Genomic DNA, 16,871 nt, shown 5'->3' with positions numbered 1-16,871 from the left:
AAGGTTCCATTTTCAATGGGTCAAACTCAGCTAAATCCAAACTAATTTTCACCATAACGCTGAAAGACACTTCTGAGGTGTAAAAATCACACCAAATTTTAGCTTTCTTTCCTCTATTGCAGTGTCCACACTAGCACTTGCATGAATTTTGTGTGTTTTCATAATGGAAGGAATGTATTTTCTCCCACCCACACATACTCTAAGCAAATCAGGTCAGATGTTGTGAGCTCCCCCTCAAGAAAATAATAAAATCTAACTTTGGGTAGGGACCAAGTCTGGCAAAGTTCAAGTTTAAACTGAAAGCTTTGGAAAGTTGTAAGCAAGCAAAATAAGACGATTAAAATGGAACTACTTACACAACCTTAACTATAGTGGGCATTGCTGCTACTGCTGTATTACAGTTGTGTACTCTCCTGGAAAAGCAAATAATCTAGCTTCTCTAATTAGAATGTTTTAAACATGCTAACCATCATACTGTTCTTGAGAGGAAGGACATAAGAAGGGACCTGACATTTCTCTCCTATAAGGTGCCATGCAGACCTATGGTGATGTATAAACAAACTGCAGCCTAGGAAAAATGTCATACTGTATGGTACATTCATGATGCAACAGCATTACTATTTCCTTTATGGAGTTTTCAACAGATAACCCTCAAATGACTAAATGGAGCCTCATTACGCTCTACCCCTGCAAAGAGATGCTATGGAAAATCCACGGGTGGGGAGGGAGAAGTGATGTCATGCAAATTTTTAGTCTGAAAACCAAACCTGCTTTTGAGTTATGAGCATGCCAACAAAACACTAAGAAAAAGCAAACTTATAACTTAACTTTTTTAAAGTAATATTTGTTCTAAAGCCAAAACCTTATATGCTAATTTCCTGCACTAAGTAATTTATTATAACAGTAGTGCTATATACTTCTATAATTTGTGCTTTATAATGGAAATGCTGACACATTCTTAACTATAGCAGCAATAGTGAATACCAACAGAAGAGATTTAAATGATGGTTTATCTGTACTCAGGCAGGGATCTCTTGAAGAGTGTCAACTGTGATTTGAGTTTGATTAAAAAGTTCCAAGACTACTGATGAATATCAGGTAAGAAAAATAAAAAAGACTTATGGAGTTCTTTTCTGCCTGGACTCTTTGGTCTATAGAACATTCTAGGATTCATTTAGGGAATAGGATATTTCAACAAAATCAGTTACAACTCTTGGACAATGCTAAGGTTCAAAAGGTTATATTCCCAGCATTGTAACGGATTAGGTATCCTGAATTTTTATTCTATTATTTTTGTCCTACTTTATTTTAGCCCAATTTTAATTAAGCAAAAGACTTCTTTTTCCATTATCTTTCATGCCTTCTTACCTGCTTCCCATGCTTTGAACAGCCCCACTCTCCTTTTCCACAGAACTCTCTTGCTTGCCTTCCTCCAATCCTCTTTAAATCATCACCTCCTCAAATGACTCCTGAGTAGGTTTCCCTCCCAACTTCCACCCCAGCAATGTTATCTCCATACCCATCCACTTCTGAGTTGTTTCCTTGTTTTGTGTGTCTCTGTGTTCAATCAAAAATACTTTGTGGCAGAGACACACTCTTGTACTTCTAAAGTACAGGGTTCATATGCTGCACTATATAATTAAATTATACTAAGATATTTTCTATTTCATTCCTACAGTTCATTACCATGAACATTTATTTAAACCTTTCCACATACGAAGCTACAAACAAGACATTCTTCCTTAATAGTTAAACTTATCTGAATGAAATTACTGCATCTCTATAGAAAGGAAAAAAGCAGACCAAATATATGTCACTTTAGTTTTCATTTACCTTCATATTCTGCTTTCTTGGTTGCTTCCAAGTTTCTCCATTCAGTTCCTACAAGCCTGCTGAGCTCTCCAAAGGAGTAGTCTGGGTGCTGAGCTTTAATCACAGCTCTCATCTCACTGCTAAATAGGATATACCCACTCATGTTGATCTTCCTTTTTGATCCCTCCTTCTTTGTGCTGCCCTTGGCAGACTTCGGAGTGGACTGTAAGAAAAATGGGTTATGACCACAAATATACAATGGAATCATCACAAGATACAAAAGCCTTTAAAAACTGTTAGAGCATCAAAATTTCCTGTGCTTCAGTAGTATTTATTAAACAGCTGCCTTCCTTGCAGCCCTCAAAGAGATGTCAGGTCTCAAACTCACAGCTCACTTTATAACTATACAATTGCATGAGGCAAGGGGGGGTTGGGGCGGGGAGCGAGGGGAAGAAGTGTCACTGGTTTTTAACTTTTCCATACATAATGCTGACCTCACAACTGAAATTTGGGAATATTCTGATTGAGAGAACAAATACCATTCCAAGCTGAGCAAAAGGACTTTCAAGATGAGTGGTTTTCAACCTGTCATCCACGGAACCATGGGGGTCCGCTGACTATGTCTAAGATTTCTAAAGGGGTCTGCACCTCCATTAAAAAAATTTTAGCGGTCCTCAAATGAAAAAAGGTTGAAAACCACTGTTCTAGACCAAGAAAGCTTAACAAAATATGGGCCGTGACTTCAGCAAACTGATTAAAGAAGCCAAAAAGGTAAGGTAAGATCATAAGTGTAATTTCATTATATCTCAAACCCCATTCTATAAATATGATTTGAGTAAATACATTGTATTTATGGTTATGGGTCTTACTAAAATTATTTCTACCTTTAATCTTTGGCTTTCCCAACTCCATCTCTCTCTGAACACTCTTTCCTTGTCTTGTTTGGCAGATAAGGTGGGTAGAAAGTTGGTAGATTGTCAGGCTCAACGGGTAGTGATCAATGGCTCCATGTCTAGTTGGCAGCCGGTGTCAAGTGGAGTGCCCCAGGGGTCGGTCCTGGGGCCGGTTTTGTTCAATATCTTCATAAATGATCTGGAGGATGGTGTGGATTGCACTCTCAGCAAATTTGCGGATGATACTAAACTGGGAGGAGTGGTAGATACGCTGGAGGGCAGGGATAGGATACAGAGGGACCTAGACAAATTGGAGGATTGGGCCAAAAGAAATCTGATGAGGTTCAATAAGGATAAGTGCAGGGTCCTGCACTTAGGATGGAAGAACCTAATGCACAGCTACAGACTAGGGACCGAATGGCTAGGCAGCAGTTCTGCGGAAAAGGACCTAGGGGTGACAGTGGACGAGAAGCTGGATATGAGTCAGCAGTGTGCCCTTGTTGCCAAGAAGGCCAATGGCATTTTGGGATGTATAAGTAGGGGCATAGCAAGCAGATCGAGGGACGTGATCGTCCCCCTCTATTCGACATTGGTGAGGCCTCATCTGGAGTACTGTGTCCAGTTTTGGGCCCCACACTACAAGAAGGATGTGGATAAATTGGAAAGATTCCAGCGAAGGGCAACAAAAATGATTAGGGGTCTGGAACACATGCCTTATGAGGAGAGGCTGAGGGAACTGGGATTGTTTAGTCTGCAGAAGAGAAGAATGAGGGGGGATTTGATAGCTGCTTTCAACTACCTGAGAGGTGGTTCCAGAGAGGCTGGTTCTAGACTATTCTCAGTGGTGGAAGAGGACAGGACAAGGAGTAATGGTCTCAAGTTGCAGTGGGGGAGGTTTAGGTTGGATATTAGGAAAAACTTTCACTAGGAGGGTGGTGAAACACTGGAATGCGTTGCCTAGGGAGGTGGTGGAATCTCCTTCCTTAGAAGTTTTTAAGGTCAGGCCTGACAAAGCCCTGGCTGGGATGATTTAACTGGGAATTGGTCCTGCTTTTGAGCAGGGGGTTGGACTAGATGACCTCCTGAGGTCCCTTCCAACCCTGATATTCTATGATTCTATCTTCCTCCTTTCCTTTCGTAGTCTCCTTTGCCCCCTTTCCTTTCCTCCCTCTACACTGTATCACTGGATGATCTTCTCCACTCACACAACTTAGACAATTGTCTTTGGATATGTCTGCATAGCAGCTGGGAGCATGCTTCCCAGAGTGGGTAGACAGACACGGCTGGTTCTACCATAGCTAGCAAGCTAAAAACAGCAATGCAGCCATGGCAACATGGGCAGCAGTTCAGGCTAGCTGCCCAAGTAAAAGTCTGCCCGATCCCCTAGATACATGCTTTGGAAGCTAGCTCAAGTCACCGCCTGTGCCACTATGGCCACACTGCTATTTTTAGTGCACTACCTAGAGCAGAACTACCATGTCTGTCTACCCGGCTCCCAGATGCAATATAGACATACCCTTTATGTTGATGACTAACAAATCTGTCATTCTTCTGATCCTTCGTTCAGTCCTACATCTGGTTCCCTCTTTCTGGCATGTCATTCCGACCTCTCCTTGTGCATGTCCAGACATCAGAACAAACTCGTATGGCAAACTCTGAGCTATAAGTACACCCCCGCAAATCCTTCCTTCTTCCCAAATTTTCTGTCACTCAACAGCACCCATCCACCCACCCAGTCACTAAGGCCCATAACATGGGGATCATCTTTTACTCAGTTCTCTATCTAAGCCACATCTAGATTTTCTAGTTCCAATGTCATTTTTCAGCTTTTTCTCCCTATTCTATGCTCAACTGACAACCATTATAATTTGCATCAATTACGTTTGTTAATAATGGAAAGGTTCATGTTTTGTTTGATTTATTTATTAAAATTTGTTGTTGTGTGGGTCTAGTTCTTTGTTGTTAATTTCATAAAGCCACATTTTCACTGAGACTGTGACAATAGCACCCACTTGTAATCTGTCGAGCACTTCCAAAACCAGCATCAGTAGATTTGATAGATTTACTGCTTTTCTCTAGAGACCTTTGCATTATAAAATGCTTTCTAAGTTTTGATTGAAGTCATTTCATGCACAATTCCACATGCTTAGGGCACCGGGATGGAAAAAACCCCAGACACAATCTTCCTGAAAGTGCTAAATAGTGTAACACTGGAAGCTGGGATATCAATTCTTTTTCAATCAATCAATTATGAAGTTGACGTTGGCTGTGGAGGAATTTCTTTGCGCACTTTGGCACTGTGTTACGTGTTACTTCTTTTTTAGCAACGTCTAAGTAGTATGCTGAAAACTAACTTGAACACAATATTTTGCAGGTTTCTTTTCAGACAGACTCAAGAGCACTAAGTACTTTCTGGGAGTTCATAATTAGGTTATTTCTCGTGTTCATCCAACCATCATGTATTAATGTTAACACTGATTCTTTTCAGTTTCCCTTCAATCTTCCTCTGTTTCTTCACTTGCAACACCTAATAGTGGACCTGTGAGTTTAAATCTGTCTAGAAGTAAAAAACATGAAGGATGAAGAACTTCTTTCATTTCTTTAAACTGCTCATTTGTGCTACACTGAAGGCAAGGTTAGGTTGCAACTTTCTTATCAAGCTCAATGTCTTTTCCTTTCGTTAGTTTTTAATGGCATAAGCACCAGTTAATTTTTTTGTTTTTCCAGACTGTTTGTTTTATTTAAATCCCATCATGGAGTTATATTAGAAGGGAATTTGCTAAATGTGAAGACACAGATGGGGATGGGATGAGAGGGGGTTGAAGAGCATGAAAGACGGGGAAGGAAGGATTGCAGCAACAGCAGATCAGCACAAGGGAGAGCATGATCAGAGTCAAAAGTGCAAAAAGCACTCTGATGACATCATCCATGTCCATTGGTCCCTGATTGTACTGCTTTTGGCAGTGGTCACGCTCCTGATAATGTTCACATTTTAATTTAGAAAAACAATCTTTTTTCATTACTTTAGTCTATTTAATTACCAGTTTCCTATCACTTCATTCACCCATATACTGATGTATGGTAACCACCAAATACATATATTTTTGCAGTATTGATCAGCAGCTTTCACATTTAAAAGTATTAAAATGAGAAAACCACCTAGTGAGTTCAACACTGTGAAGACTGAAAAGTAAGTTGAGCTAAACAACTTCATACAGAAAGAATACATCAGATGTCCTACCCACCTTCCAGAAGTTTAGGTTCAAGCATGCCACGCTGGAATTCACAATTTTACCCACTCCTTATTCCAACATTCAGTGACAGTTGATTCCATCTATTACCCACATACCTTTCTCCACTCACCAAAGACTCTGCTCATTCCTTTTCCCATTTATCAGGTTTTTGGATAGAAAACAATAAAGGTATAGAACTAACAGGAATAATAAGAGAAATGAAGTTCTCACCATATTCCTTTCAACACTTTAGAATAAAGTCTTAATTCACAGATTGAAATTAGTGTCTAATAACCCATATGTTCACAAGTGACTAGTAATTTTCAGTGCCCAAAGAGGCTTATTTTTCAGAGGATGCATGCTCAGTGTTTTCTAAAAAGGTATGAAGCTGAGCACCCAAATATCACAAGTCACTTTTGAAAATTATGAAAAGTGGTATAAAAAAGAAGCTTCAAATATCTATTAGGTTCACGTAAATTCAGAGTACCAGGAGTTCAGTCAATACACACACACACACACACACACTAAAACCCACTAATCCATTTTAGTAGAGGGATAGGTGGAGAGGGACATTTCTCCCATCCCACCACCATAATTCTGCTTGCTTCCTGCCATCAAGTTTTGTAGAATTCTTCACACGATAGTGAAAACTTGCTCTAATTATCTCCCCATTTGAACATATTCCTTAAAAATTACTTAATTGTGCAAAGACACTGCTGCAATGCGTACCATATTAGAACATAGAAGTATCCTGAAAAATTATTCCATGGGCTGTTAAGATTAAATATAAACCTCCTCGGTGGATATAATTACACTTTTGTTCTGTTTTCTTGTTAGGGTTGGGTTGGGGTGTGGAGTGGGATAGAGAATACTGACTGGTATACCATTCAACATTTTTTAAGAGGCATCTTTACCTGTGGTGGAGTGTATGGCATTATATCCAGTTCACTAGTCAGTGGAGTCTGAAGCTGAGGCATAGAAGGTGCTTCAATGATTTCACCTTCTTCTTCTGCCATCTCTTCAATATCCTCTTCACCCCCTTCCAATTCCGCAAATTTTGCTTCTAGCTGCTGAATCTTTTTCTCCAGTAATGGAGATGGCTCCTTCTGAGGGACTATGGGTTTTCTGAGGAAAAGAAAAAGAAAAAAAAAACAAAAAAAACAAACATCCTCTGCATGACAGGTCACTCGTAAATCTTATTCTGAGGGTATGCCTGCACTGCAGCTGGGAGCATGTTTCCCAGCTTGGGTAGACAGACACATGCTAGCTCTGCTCAAGCTTGTGTGCTAAAAGTAGCAGTGTAGATGGGGACAGCATGGGTGGCAGCCTGGGCAAGCTGCCTGAGTATGTAACCAGGGGGTCAGGTGGGTTTGTACTCAGACATGTGTTAGCTCTGCTTGAGCTAGTGCACTAAAAATAGCAGCGTATCTGGCGATAGCCTGGGTGACAGCTTGGGCTAGCTATCTGAGCACAAACCCGCCTGACCCCCCTGGGTATGTACTTGGGAGTCCAGCCCAAGCTGCTGCCCATGCTACCCCCAGCTACACTGCTCTTTTTAGCTGGCTAGCTCAAACAGAGCTGGTGTTGTCTGTCTACCCAAACTGGGAAACAAAATAAATGAATAGTCCTTCTTGATAATAATGTCCATCAATTGGGAGGATAGTTAGGCCTCGCTCTGACATCTTTGCATGGCAAGGTCACACCATATTATTTTGTGTAGATCCCAGGAGGACTGGCCCTTTGAGAACATAACAGCTTTTACCAAAGCCTGGAGTGAAAATTATAGTTCAGTGGAGGAAAGCAAAATGTGAAGGTAGCAGCTGAGATTATTTTTAAATATTTGTGATCAGCCTGATGCAATTTTGAATAGTAAAATTGAAAAAATGGTTTTTTTCCAATAATATTTTACCTAAAGTAGTAAATTTCATCATCCACTACTTTTGCAGAGAGTGAAAATCTCTTAAGTCCTTTAAATTTTTTCATCTGTTTGTCACTTTCATTGTAGCGGCTCTCACAGAGTAGAACATCATTTTCAGAGATCTCTGTTGGTCTACAAGACAGGAAGTCCTTGAATGACAACACAGCACATTTCCCTGCAAAAGTAAGAGAGAAGGGTAATGAACAGTAGTACCCTGTCGCCATAACTCTAACATGAAGTATTTCAAAAAAAGCTGGGAAATTCAATTTTCCACCCATCTCATACATCCTGAAGATTCATGGTGCTTTACTGTACTCAACGGAACACACTCACATTCATTGCACTTTGCTCATACTGAGTTAGATGATCTATCAGAGGAGGGCTCCACTCACACACACAGAACAGAAATCATGACAAAATAAAAAAGGACGGGAGAAATTGAAAACAAAACACTTGGTTAGAAGATAGCTGAGGTAAAAAATGTTTTGGTGGAATCCACCTAACACCACCCTCTTCCCTCAAAATACAGTTTCTTCAAAAAAAAACTGTATTTTTAAAAGAACCAAATGTAGTAGAACCCCGTTTATCTGAGCCTCCATTACCTGGCTCTCCATATTAAATGAACCACTAGCCACCCACGGGGCTCCAGTCGGGGTGGACAGATGGAGACTGGGCAGCAGGGCTCTGGTTTATCCGGATTTTTGGTTATCTGATCTGGCCCCGGTCCCAATTAGATTGGATAATCAGGGTTCCACTGTATTTTTAGAAAGCCTAGAAATGAGCAATTAAATAATCCAGAAAGTCCTATACTGTCACAAAATATTCCATCACTATCATTCAACTGCATTTAATATTGCATCCAAAACACTACAAAAAACATATCCAAAAAGTCAAAATAAATTACTAAGAGTTTAAAGATCCCATTTCTTAGCCAAGGCACCATTTCCATTTACCTCCTAGTATACCACAATGATATCTAGGTGCTTTTTCAGATACATTAGACTGGAATAAAGAAGTCCCTGTGGGCTTCATAGTCTTCTGCTTCCTAGTTATAGAGGTTCTGTATTTTGTTTTTAAATAAATATAATTTGTGTTATGGTGGGAAAACATCAAAGAGAAGGATCTTTCAAAAAGCCCTAAAGGTGAATAGTATGAAGCCCAAAAAAGTAACTTTGGGTAATTTATCCATTCTTTCTCTCTCTACACACACACACACACACACAAAAAGGTTGGGGGGAAATAGACCCACAGACAGCTATAAGCTTAGACTAAAAAAAAAGTACACAGGAAAAGAGTTAGCCAGTTACATTTAAAATTGTAAATAACTACCCAGAATGCAGGTCATTGGACAGGTCTCTTCTAGGTTACTCAAAAACACTTCCTTCTTGTAGAACATTTTAGTTGGCTCATGTTCAGTTTCTTCTGGGTGTATGAAGATTGGGCCAAAGAAATACGCAGCTCCATCCCGTACCCACATCTTCTCAATTCTAAAAAACAACCCAAGCCTCTGATAAAGGAATAAAAGGAATTCCCTCCTATAGGAGCTAACTTCATACAGTAGATGGTTATGAAAGCTGTCATTAAAAAAACGACTACAATAAGCGTCAAAAACTCTACTTTATATGCACTTAAAAATGAGAAAAATATAGTAATTATGTTGGCTAAGTAGCACTTTATTTCATTTATATAATTTATTACTGCTACTTAATTACTGTCACTTAAAGTTCCATGCTCAAGAGGCTTTAAAGCAGCACTGTGCTATCCGACAGTAGTCTGACACCTTCTCCTACATTAGGATAATTAAACTGTGACTGAGGATAGGTGAAAGAAAAATAATCAGCGTATCCACCATATTACTTTTTGGCCTCAAGCAGTCTATAAAACCAATGGATTTTAGTTGTCTAATTATGCTAACTTTATAGCTACAATTTATAAATAGAGAAGAAAATATATCTACCTGCCCACCCGAGGTCGCACTAAGCCATGTGATTTTATAAAGACACAATCCCCAACCTTAAGCCACATATCATTATAACGGAGCTGTTCAAAGTAATGGCAACCAGGTTCTCCATTTGACATTTCCACTGGAACATCTTCTTTCTCCTACATCAACATATATATATTAAAAAGCTGGTAAAATTAGGAAAATTGATTACAAAAGGAAAAAGGTGCTGGAGTATGTTAAAAGGAAACAGGTTTTATTGAATCTTAATTTTAATGGAAATAAGTTAAAAAGTAGACACAAACATCCAAAAACGTAAGCCCTTAAATTTGAAAACTAAAAGGCCAAGCTTACTGGCTATGAAAGTGGTTAGGTTTGCAATTCCTAATAAACAGTTATTGTTTTTCCAGATAATCAATTTGATGGTCCATTGGCACTTTGTTGGTTTATTGATATCAAATTAATTAATTAGCTATCTTGGATGGTTAAAGCAAAACTACAATATTCCTCACTTGGTTTTAGTAAACACGATTACATGGTCGGGGCAACTAAATTAGGCATTTGGTCAAATTACTGTGAGTGAAGGCATTCACTGTTCATACCTTAAATATCACAATTACCACCATACTGCATATTTTTAAAAATGTCATGCCGTTTATCCTATTTAATTCCCACTCTTATATCCAAAACTCACATCATGTCCCATTGTATCCTCAAATCAAAAGGAGCCAAGGGTACTCGGCAGCTCACAGGGGACACTCTACACATGGCAGGATCAGACCTTGTGAGTCTTCACATTCTTGATAAGATTATTCCTTTGTTTTATCATTTGATGAGATAAATCAGAACACACATCTCTAGCTTTTATTGGGGGAGGGATGTCTATTTGGGGTTAACAGTGATCAGCATGTTCCTTTTTTTTGTTTTTAAATTGTGCGAGCGAGCACAGAGAATAATAGGCTCACTCTGTAAATCTAAATATAAGAAATGAAAGACAAAACCTTTTTCTCAATATGTTAGCAAGAAAAATGTCCTTAGGAATGCCAAGTATCAGACTGTCAGATGATTCTAAACCATTAAAGTATCAACTATAAATAAACCATGTTTGACATATGATAAAATGTCACAGAGAAGCATATGATACCACTATGTAATGCTTACTATTCTCTTTCTATTTAAAGAAGACTTGATACCTAAAAACTAAATATAAAGGACATCTGCAATACCAACTAGCAATTGGATGAGTTAAAAATAGATTTTTCTGTCTCACTGATTTGTCTAGTGTTAGGACAGGCTAAAGTAGATGCAATTTTTTAAAATGTGGTTAAGAAAAAAAAAATTTCAGACACAATGAGAGAAACGCAGATTAGTCCAGCACTTGAATACAGTATGTATTTGGAGGTAAATCTGAGAACTCCAAAATTCATAAAAAATCCCCATGTACATGACAGGTTTAAGAGCATAGGTGGCCAGTAGCTAACATTGTCAAGGCACAAACAGGGCTAACATGTATTTGAATCAAGGCTTCAATTATATGGAGTATGCATACACAAATTATATATGTAATTTTTTTTTACACATTTTAAAGTGAGATGTATTGTCATTTCTTATTTATCTATTGATTTAGCTTTTTGGAAAGATGTGAAACCTAAAACATGAATGTTCACATTTTCATCATCTCTGATCTGAAATCCAGTTCAATTCAATATCCAGCTTATCATCTTGCCTACCTTTTCAAGGTTAAGGATACTGTCTCCCACTTTATTATCCTCTAAGGTTTCAGTGTGTTTCTCATCTTCCACTTTGTCTGTATTAGCAAACACAGAAGCAACACGGACCACAGGCAGGGGCACATCTCGAGGGACAAACCTTACAGAGCTAATGGGCATGGTCCACAGTTTAATCTTCTTAAAAGACTTTGTCTTTGCAGAGTAACGAGACTCGCAGACGTAGACATCCTCATCTCTAAAGTTTTCAGGACATAATTTAAAATACTCCTGTTGAGTGAAGAGAAGGGATCATTTCAGATTAAATGTTCCAGAAACATGCCGTGGAGACAGAGGTTATATATACCAGCCTGGTTTTTGTTTTGGCACAGAAGGTACAATCTAGTCACTAAGTTTCTCTCTTTGGGTTTGGCTTTTTTAAAATGCGTGTGTTAAATTCAGTGCAAGGTACCAGGGTGCAGCTCAGGTGAATTACATTATACCACTTCTTATATCAAACAGATATAATGATTATTACAGGCAATTGTTTTCCCAACATTAACTTGCTAGTATATCTGAACTCTGAGCAGGAAAGACCACCACTGAGTTGAGAGAGGAATGAAAGTTCTATGCCCACGTAATCTTTGATTATAACACTAACAAGGATTGGCATAGTGATCGTGTTAGTTACATAAACAAAACATCCACTAAGAACTGGACTGAGCTGATTCATTCTACACAGGCCAAAAAGCAATCAGATCATAAGAACTTTTAACACAACTGACCTGGGTGGAATCAAACTGTGATGCAGAGGTGAAACTCTATATCGCATTACCATTCGTCCAAGCTATCCAGCCCTCCTTCCACTAAAAACTAAAGCTAAACATTTAGAGGAAAATTTTAAGACGTTACCAACAATTTCCCTATCTATCTCTCAAAACATCAACAAATTTGATAATGACGTGTATGTGATTTCTATAGCCAAACTGACACTGAGAAACAAATAATGCAACTTCATGTCATTTTTTCTCTACTACAGAGGAACCACAATGTATCGAGCATTAAGACATAACAGGGGGAAAAGGTTATTTCATACAGGTACTGTGAGAGTCCTTGAGTCTTATTTTAAAAAACAGTGCACAAATCAGTTAATAATTTTACAAATTAGTCCATTTAATCTCTCACCTTAACAAACATTACCACACATTTGCCTAAAATTTTGCTAACGGGAACTTTATTATAGTAATCGCTCTTAAAAACTTCCTTCTCCAGAAATTTTCGTGTTGCAAGATGGAATGTTTCATTTGGTCGATAAAACCAGCAGCCATACAACCATTTTTCTCCTAAAAGCAAAAAACAGGATATATTTTCTATTGCACAAGGAAGTAGAGACAACAGTAGATCGTGTTAGTAATCAAACAGTTATATAACAATATTTGGTATATCCAAACCTCGCTGACTCAAAATAGGACAATGTTTTTCAACTGTTTCAGATAAGTGAGGTTTGGATATGTAAGAAATCCACCTTCTCCTATGGATGTTTGACTCAGAAGAACACAACAGGAATTAATGCCATTGAGCCCGTTTGCCTTGGAGAATCCAGTCTGCAATCTATAAATTGTGACTGTGCAGGCCTTGAAAATTATGCTCAAGGACAAGAAAAAGCCTGTGAATCTGTCACTCCTGACTATTTGAAAATTTGGGACACCCCCACAGATCTTTGGATAACAGATTGTAATGTACATTTTTAACTATAACTCCTTTCCTGTTTTGCCATCTCCTTACTTTTGACAGAGTCAAGCTGTGACTTCACATTTTTCTTATAAACCATGAATGGACACTCTGGTATTATTCAAAATCAGAGAAAATAAATTGTATGCAGACTGGCCCTGTTTATTAACAGTACCATAAAACTTCTGTCTCAATCCTCTTGTATACTGCCAAAAGCAAGAGTTTTGGTTGAATTGGTGCTGACTATGACTCAATTGTAAGTTTGCCCAGAACAAGTCATATTTAACACTGCTTTGGAATTTAACCACGTGTTCTGAAATGATGCCGGCTTGTCCTGTGGTGCACTTGTAGTTTAACTATGTTCAGCACTGCCTCTTATCAGCAATGGATACTTTTCCTAGTTTAGACAAGACCCTTCTGTTCCTCCTTAGCTGTCTCAAAAGCAGTGTTGATGGGTTCTGGAAGGAGCCACAGCTAGCCTTACTAGACCAGAAGGCGAGGGTGTTATCTACAGAATGTTTATAATGTGAAAAACACAGGACATTTAGCACTCCCAAAAGCTCTCCAGCATGCAAAAGCCTTTAAATCAGGTGTTTCAGAAGTAATAAAAATACACGCCACACACGTACGCATGCACACACACACACACTGTTGTGAGCAAAATAATTAAGGTTCCACCCAAGGAAAACTCAAACTGGAAGTTTTAACAAGCAATATTAAGAAGCTGTACTGCACTATTTTCCTGTGTTCTTACCAGCTGAATCTTCCCATAATCGCTCAATGCAAACTATATGAGGTTGCAGGTTGGCTTCTGCAGGTTCCACATAGACATAATCCCCAACATGGTACATGCTGTTCTTAAAGCTGCAATCCTGGCTGTAAGTCCGATGTAAGCTCGAAAGACCAGCTCCTCCAGCAGAATCTTCACTCTTTTCAGCTTCTTATTTCAACATAAAAGGAAACAAAAATTACTAAAAGCCATCTCAGGAAGAGAAAAGAGATTCTAAAGAACAGCACCTTGTTACAATACACTGGCTCTCAATGAGTTAAATCACGGCATCTTTGTTTTGTGACTTAAGCAAAACCTTCCTTATCTGTGGGACGAGGGAAAGAGAAAGACAGCAGAGTGGGAGCACTATTGCAGATTAGTAAAGTTTGTTGACCAGCTAGAGCTGGGAATGGGGCCAATGTTTGACACATTCTTATTTATTATTTGTATTGCAGTAGTGCACAGGACCACACATAGTCATGAATCAAGACCCCACTGTGCTGTAAAAACAATGGTCCCTCCATCATGCTCCCCGAAGGTCAATGAAGGAGTGCCACACCAAATCCAAAAAGAAAAGGAGTACTTGTGGCACCTTAGAGACTAACCAATTTATTTGAGCATAAGCTTTCTTGAGCTACAGCTCACGTCATCCTTTTCTTTTTGCGAATACAGACTAACACGGCTGCTACTCTGACACCATACCCAGTGGATTCTAGTTCCAAGGTATGGTTTGAGCATGATCTATGAGACACCTAGCTTCTCCCTCCTGCTGTTGAAGAGCTGGGCCCAGATCTTCAGATGTATTTTATCGAGGCCTCCATGTAAGTGAAAATGAACTCACTGACAGCAATAAGGGAGGGGAGGCCTTTAGAAAGGTCACCCCTGTTGCCTCTCTCCTGTCCTCTATACCGTGACTTGCTCTCGTATAGCACTGAGCCCAGCTGCAGGGAGTGAATAAAGATGATCACTACTGACCTTAGTGCTGTGGGGAAAGGACAGCCAGCTGCTCTTTATTTGAAGGGACAGGTAAAGGGGCGGAGTGGGGAGCCGTCCTCCCTTCTTAGTGGCAGGGAGCCTGAAGACATCTTTATTCATTCCCCATAGCTTGTCTTAAAGCCATGAAGAGCACAGAGACAGCATGGGAGGAGGGTGACACAGAAGACCTTTACGAAGGCCTCCTTGTCCCACACAATACTGTAAGCTAGTTCCTCCTCAGTACCACAGTTGCTCCAGCAGGAACAGCAAAGGCCTGGCTCAGCAATGAAAGCATTACAAGAGACAGATGTTTTAATTTTCCTTTCAAAACTATAATTACCTCTCTTCTCTTCCTCTCTTTTGAGTTTATCCTCTTCAAATTCTTTGGGTAGCTTTTCCTTTTTTTCTTTCTCTACATCGTTGTGAAGATGCTTGGTGGTGTAGCTGAGTGCTGGTGATAGAAGAATCTCTCCATTCTTGCAGAGTTCATCACGGATTTTAATAAAGAACTGCTGAAGTTCCACAGCGTCCTCATAAATCTCTGAATCAGTCCTGCATGGAAATGACAGACAGATTACAACATGACAATATACCTTATGCAGGAATAAACAGTACTCTAAATACAAACTCATCAACTGTTACATTTAAGGATAAATTACAAAGACTCAATGTATATCAGATTACCTCTTTGTTGAACAGAAGTTAAGTGACAGAAAATTCAGCACATACTGCTCTATTAGCAATAAGCAGATTTCCCCTTAGTTGTCTTTAAAAGTACTTTAATAGTAAAAATTGGAGAAAAAATGAACGCATATTAGTTTTTATTTATCCAATTTTTAAATCACCAAACATCTGTGCTTTACTTTTCAACCAGTAATTAAACAACATACTTCTACACAATTAAGTTATTTAGGACTTATAACATGGCCTGCACCACAGCATTATCAGAGTACCTTTATAGCCTGTTTATAGGGAACTTTAAAAAGTGATCTCTCAAAGCACTAGCAACCTAATCCAGCCTTTTCAAGAGTATTTACAAAAGGAAATGTTTACAAAATGATGCATTATGGGTGCCACTTTGTATTTCTATTTGGTGTTGTTTTTGTTCAGTGTTTAAAATCATTCAGCAGTTTGTTGTTTTTAAATGAAATAATTTGCTGTATATTCAGCCAAACTGTTTTTAAGGTGGGGAGATTAGTACAGTTTTGTTTCCTTATTCTTAAAATAGGACAATGATCAATATTCTATTACCCAATAGAATAGCTTCCAATCAAAACAGCATGGAGTAATCAGAATACTATTTTGTTTTTAAAAGAACAGATATTTGGGTTAATGTTGCTTTTGCTGCCACTGAACATTCAGTGAAAGCTTGGTTATTCTCCTTTTAAATTTTAGTTATTATGAATTACAATGAATGGGGGAGGGGGAGAGGCAAAAAAGACATGTTGGGGATCAACACTGCCAAGTCTTCATATGGCTATACCATTTCACCTCTCTCAGGTTTAGGAAAACTAAAATGAGTCATCTGGACAATTTTTTTTTAAATCCAGTTGCAGGTCATCCTCAAAGATGCCCTCTGACTAAACTGCATGTACTTTCAAGAGAGAAATAATGTGCCAGCCTCTCCAGTAACTAGTACAACAAAAAAGAAAAGCTGATTTCCATATAAGTTGGATAAGCATTCTCATATAGTGCAACTGAAATTCTGAGAAATCACAGGCAACCAGCCACAAATCAAGCTATTTTGTAACTGGACTTTATTGCTTTTGAAAGAGAGACTTCTGAGAAACTAAAAAGCTGTTTTTTTAATTAAAAAGAGTAATTGTACTCATCACCCATTGTCATGCCAGATGATCTTTTTATTCTTTTTAATCGCTTTTTAAATAAGAGAT

At 38.7% G+C, this 16,871-nt stretch overlaps 1 protein-coding gene across 8 annotated transcripts in view; it reads right to left on the bottom strand.

Moving 5' to 3' along the window:
• The window catches only part of PBRM1 (polybromo 1), an 87,000-nt gene that overhangs the window by 15,121 nt on the left and 55,008 nt on the right, over window positions 1-16,871 (bottom strand). For all 8 annotated transcript variants that reach the window (XM_084633375.1, XM_084633374.1, XM_084633377.1 and 5 more), the window contains 9 exons: window positions 15,320-15,531; window positions 13,990-14,175; window positions 12,690-12,847; window positions 11,529-11,795; window positions 9,814-9,959; window positions 9,186-9,343; window positions 7,848-8,031; window positions 6,853-7,063; window positions 1,834-2,035 (listed from right to left, as the gene is read on the bottom strand). In XM_084633375.1, coding sequence (XP_084489501.1) covers window positions 1,834-2,035; window positions 6,853-7,063; window positions 7,848-8,031; window positions 9,186-9,343; window positions 9,814-9,959; window positions 11,529-11,795; window positions 12,690-12,847; window positions 13,990-14,175; window positions 15,320-15,531 — 1,724 coding nt within the window. The remainder of the gene's footprint in view (window positions 1-1,833; window positions 2,036-6,852; window positions 7,064-7,847; window positions 8,032-9,185; window positions 9,344-9,813; window positions 9,960-11,528; window positions 11,796-12,689; window positions 12,848-13,989; window positions 14,176-15,319; window positions 15,532-16,871) is intronic.

This window comes from Lepidochelys olivacea (assembly GCF_965140295.1).
Source record: "Lepidochelys olivacea isolate rLepOli2 genome assembly, chromosome: 7".
NCBI classification, from domain to species: domain Eukaryota; kingdom Metazoa; phylum Chordata; order Testudines; family Cheloniidae; genus Lepidochelys; species Lepidochelys olivacea.
The sequence above is the reverse complement of the archived record's forward strand: the minus strand, read 5'-3'. Positions and strand labels throughout refer to the sequence as shown.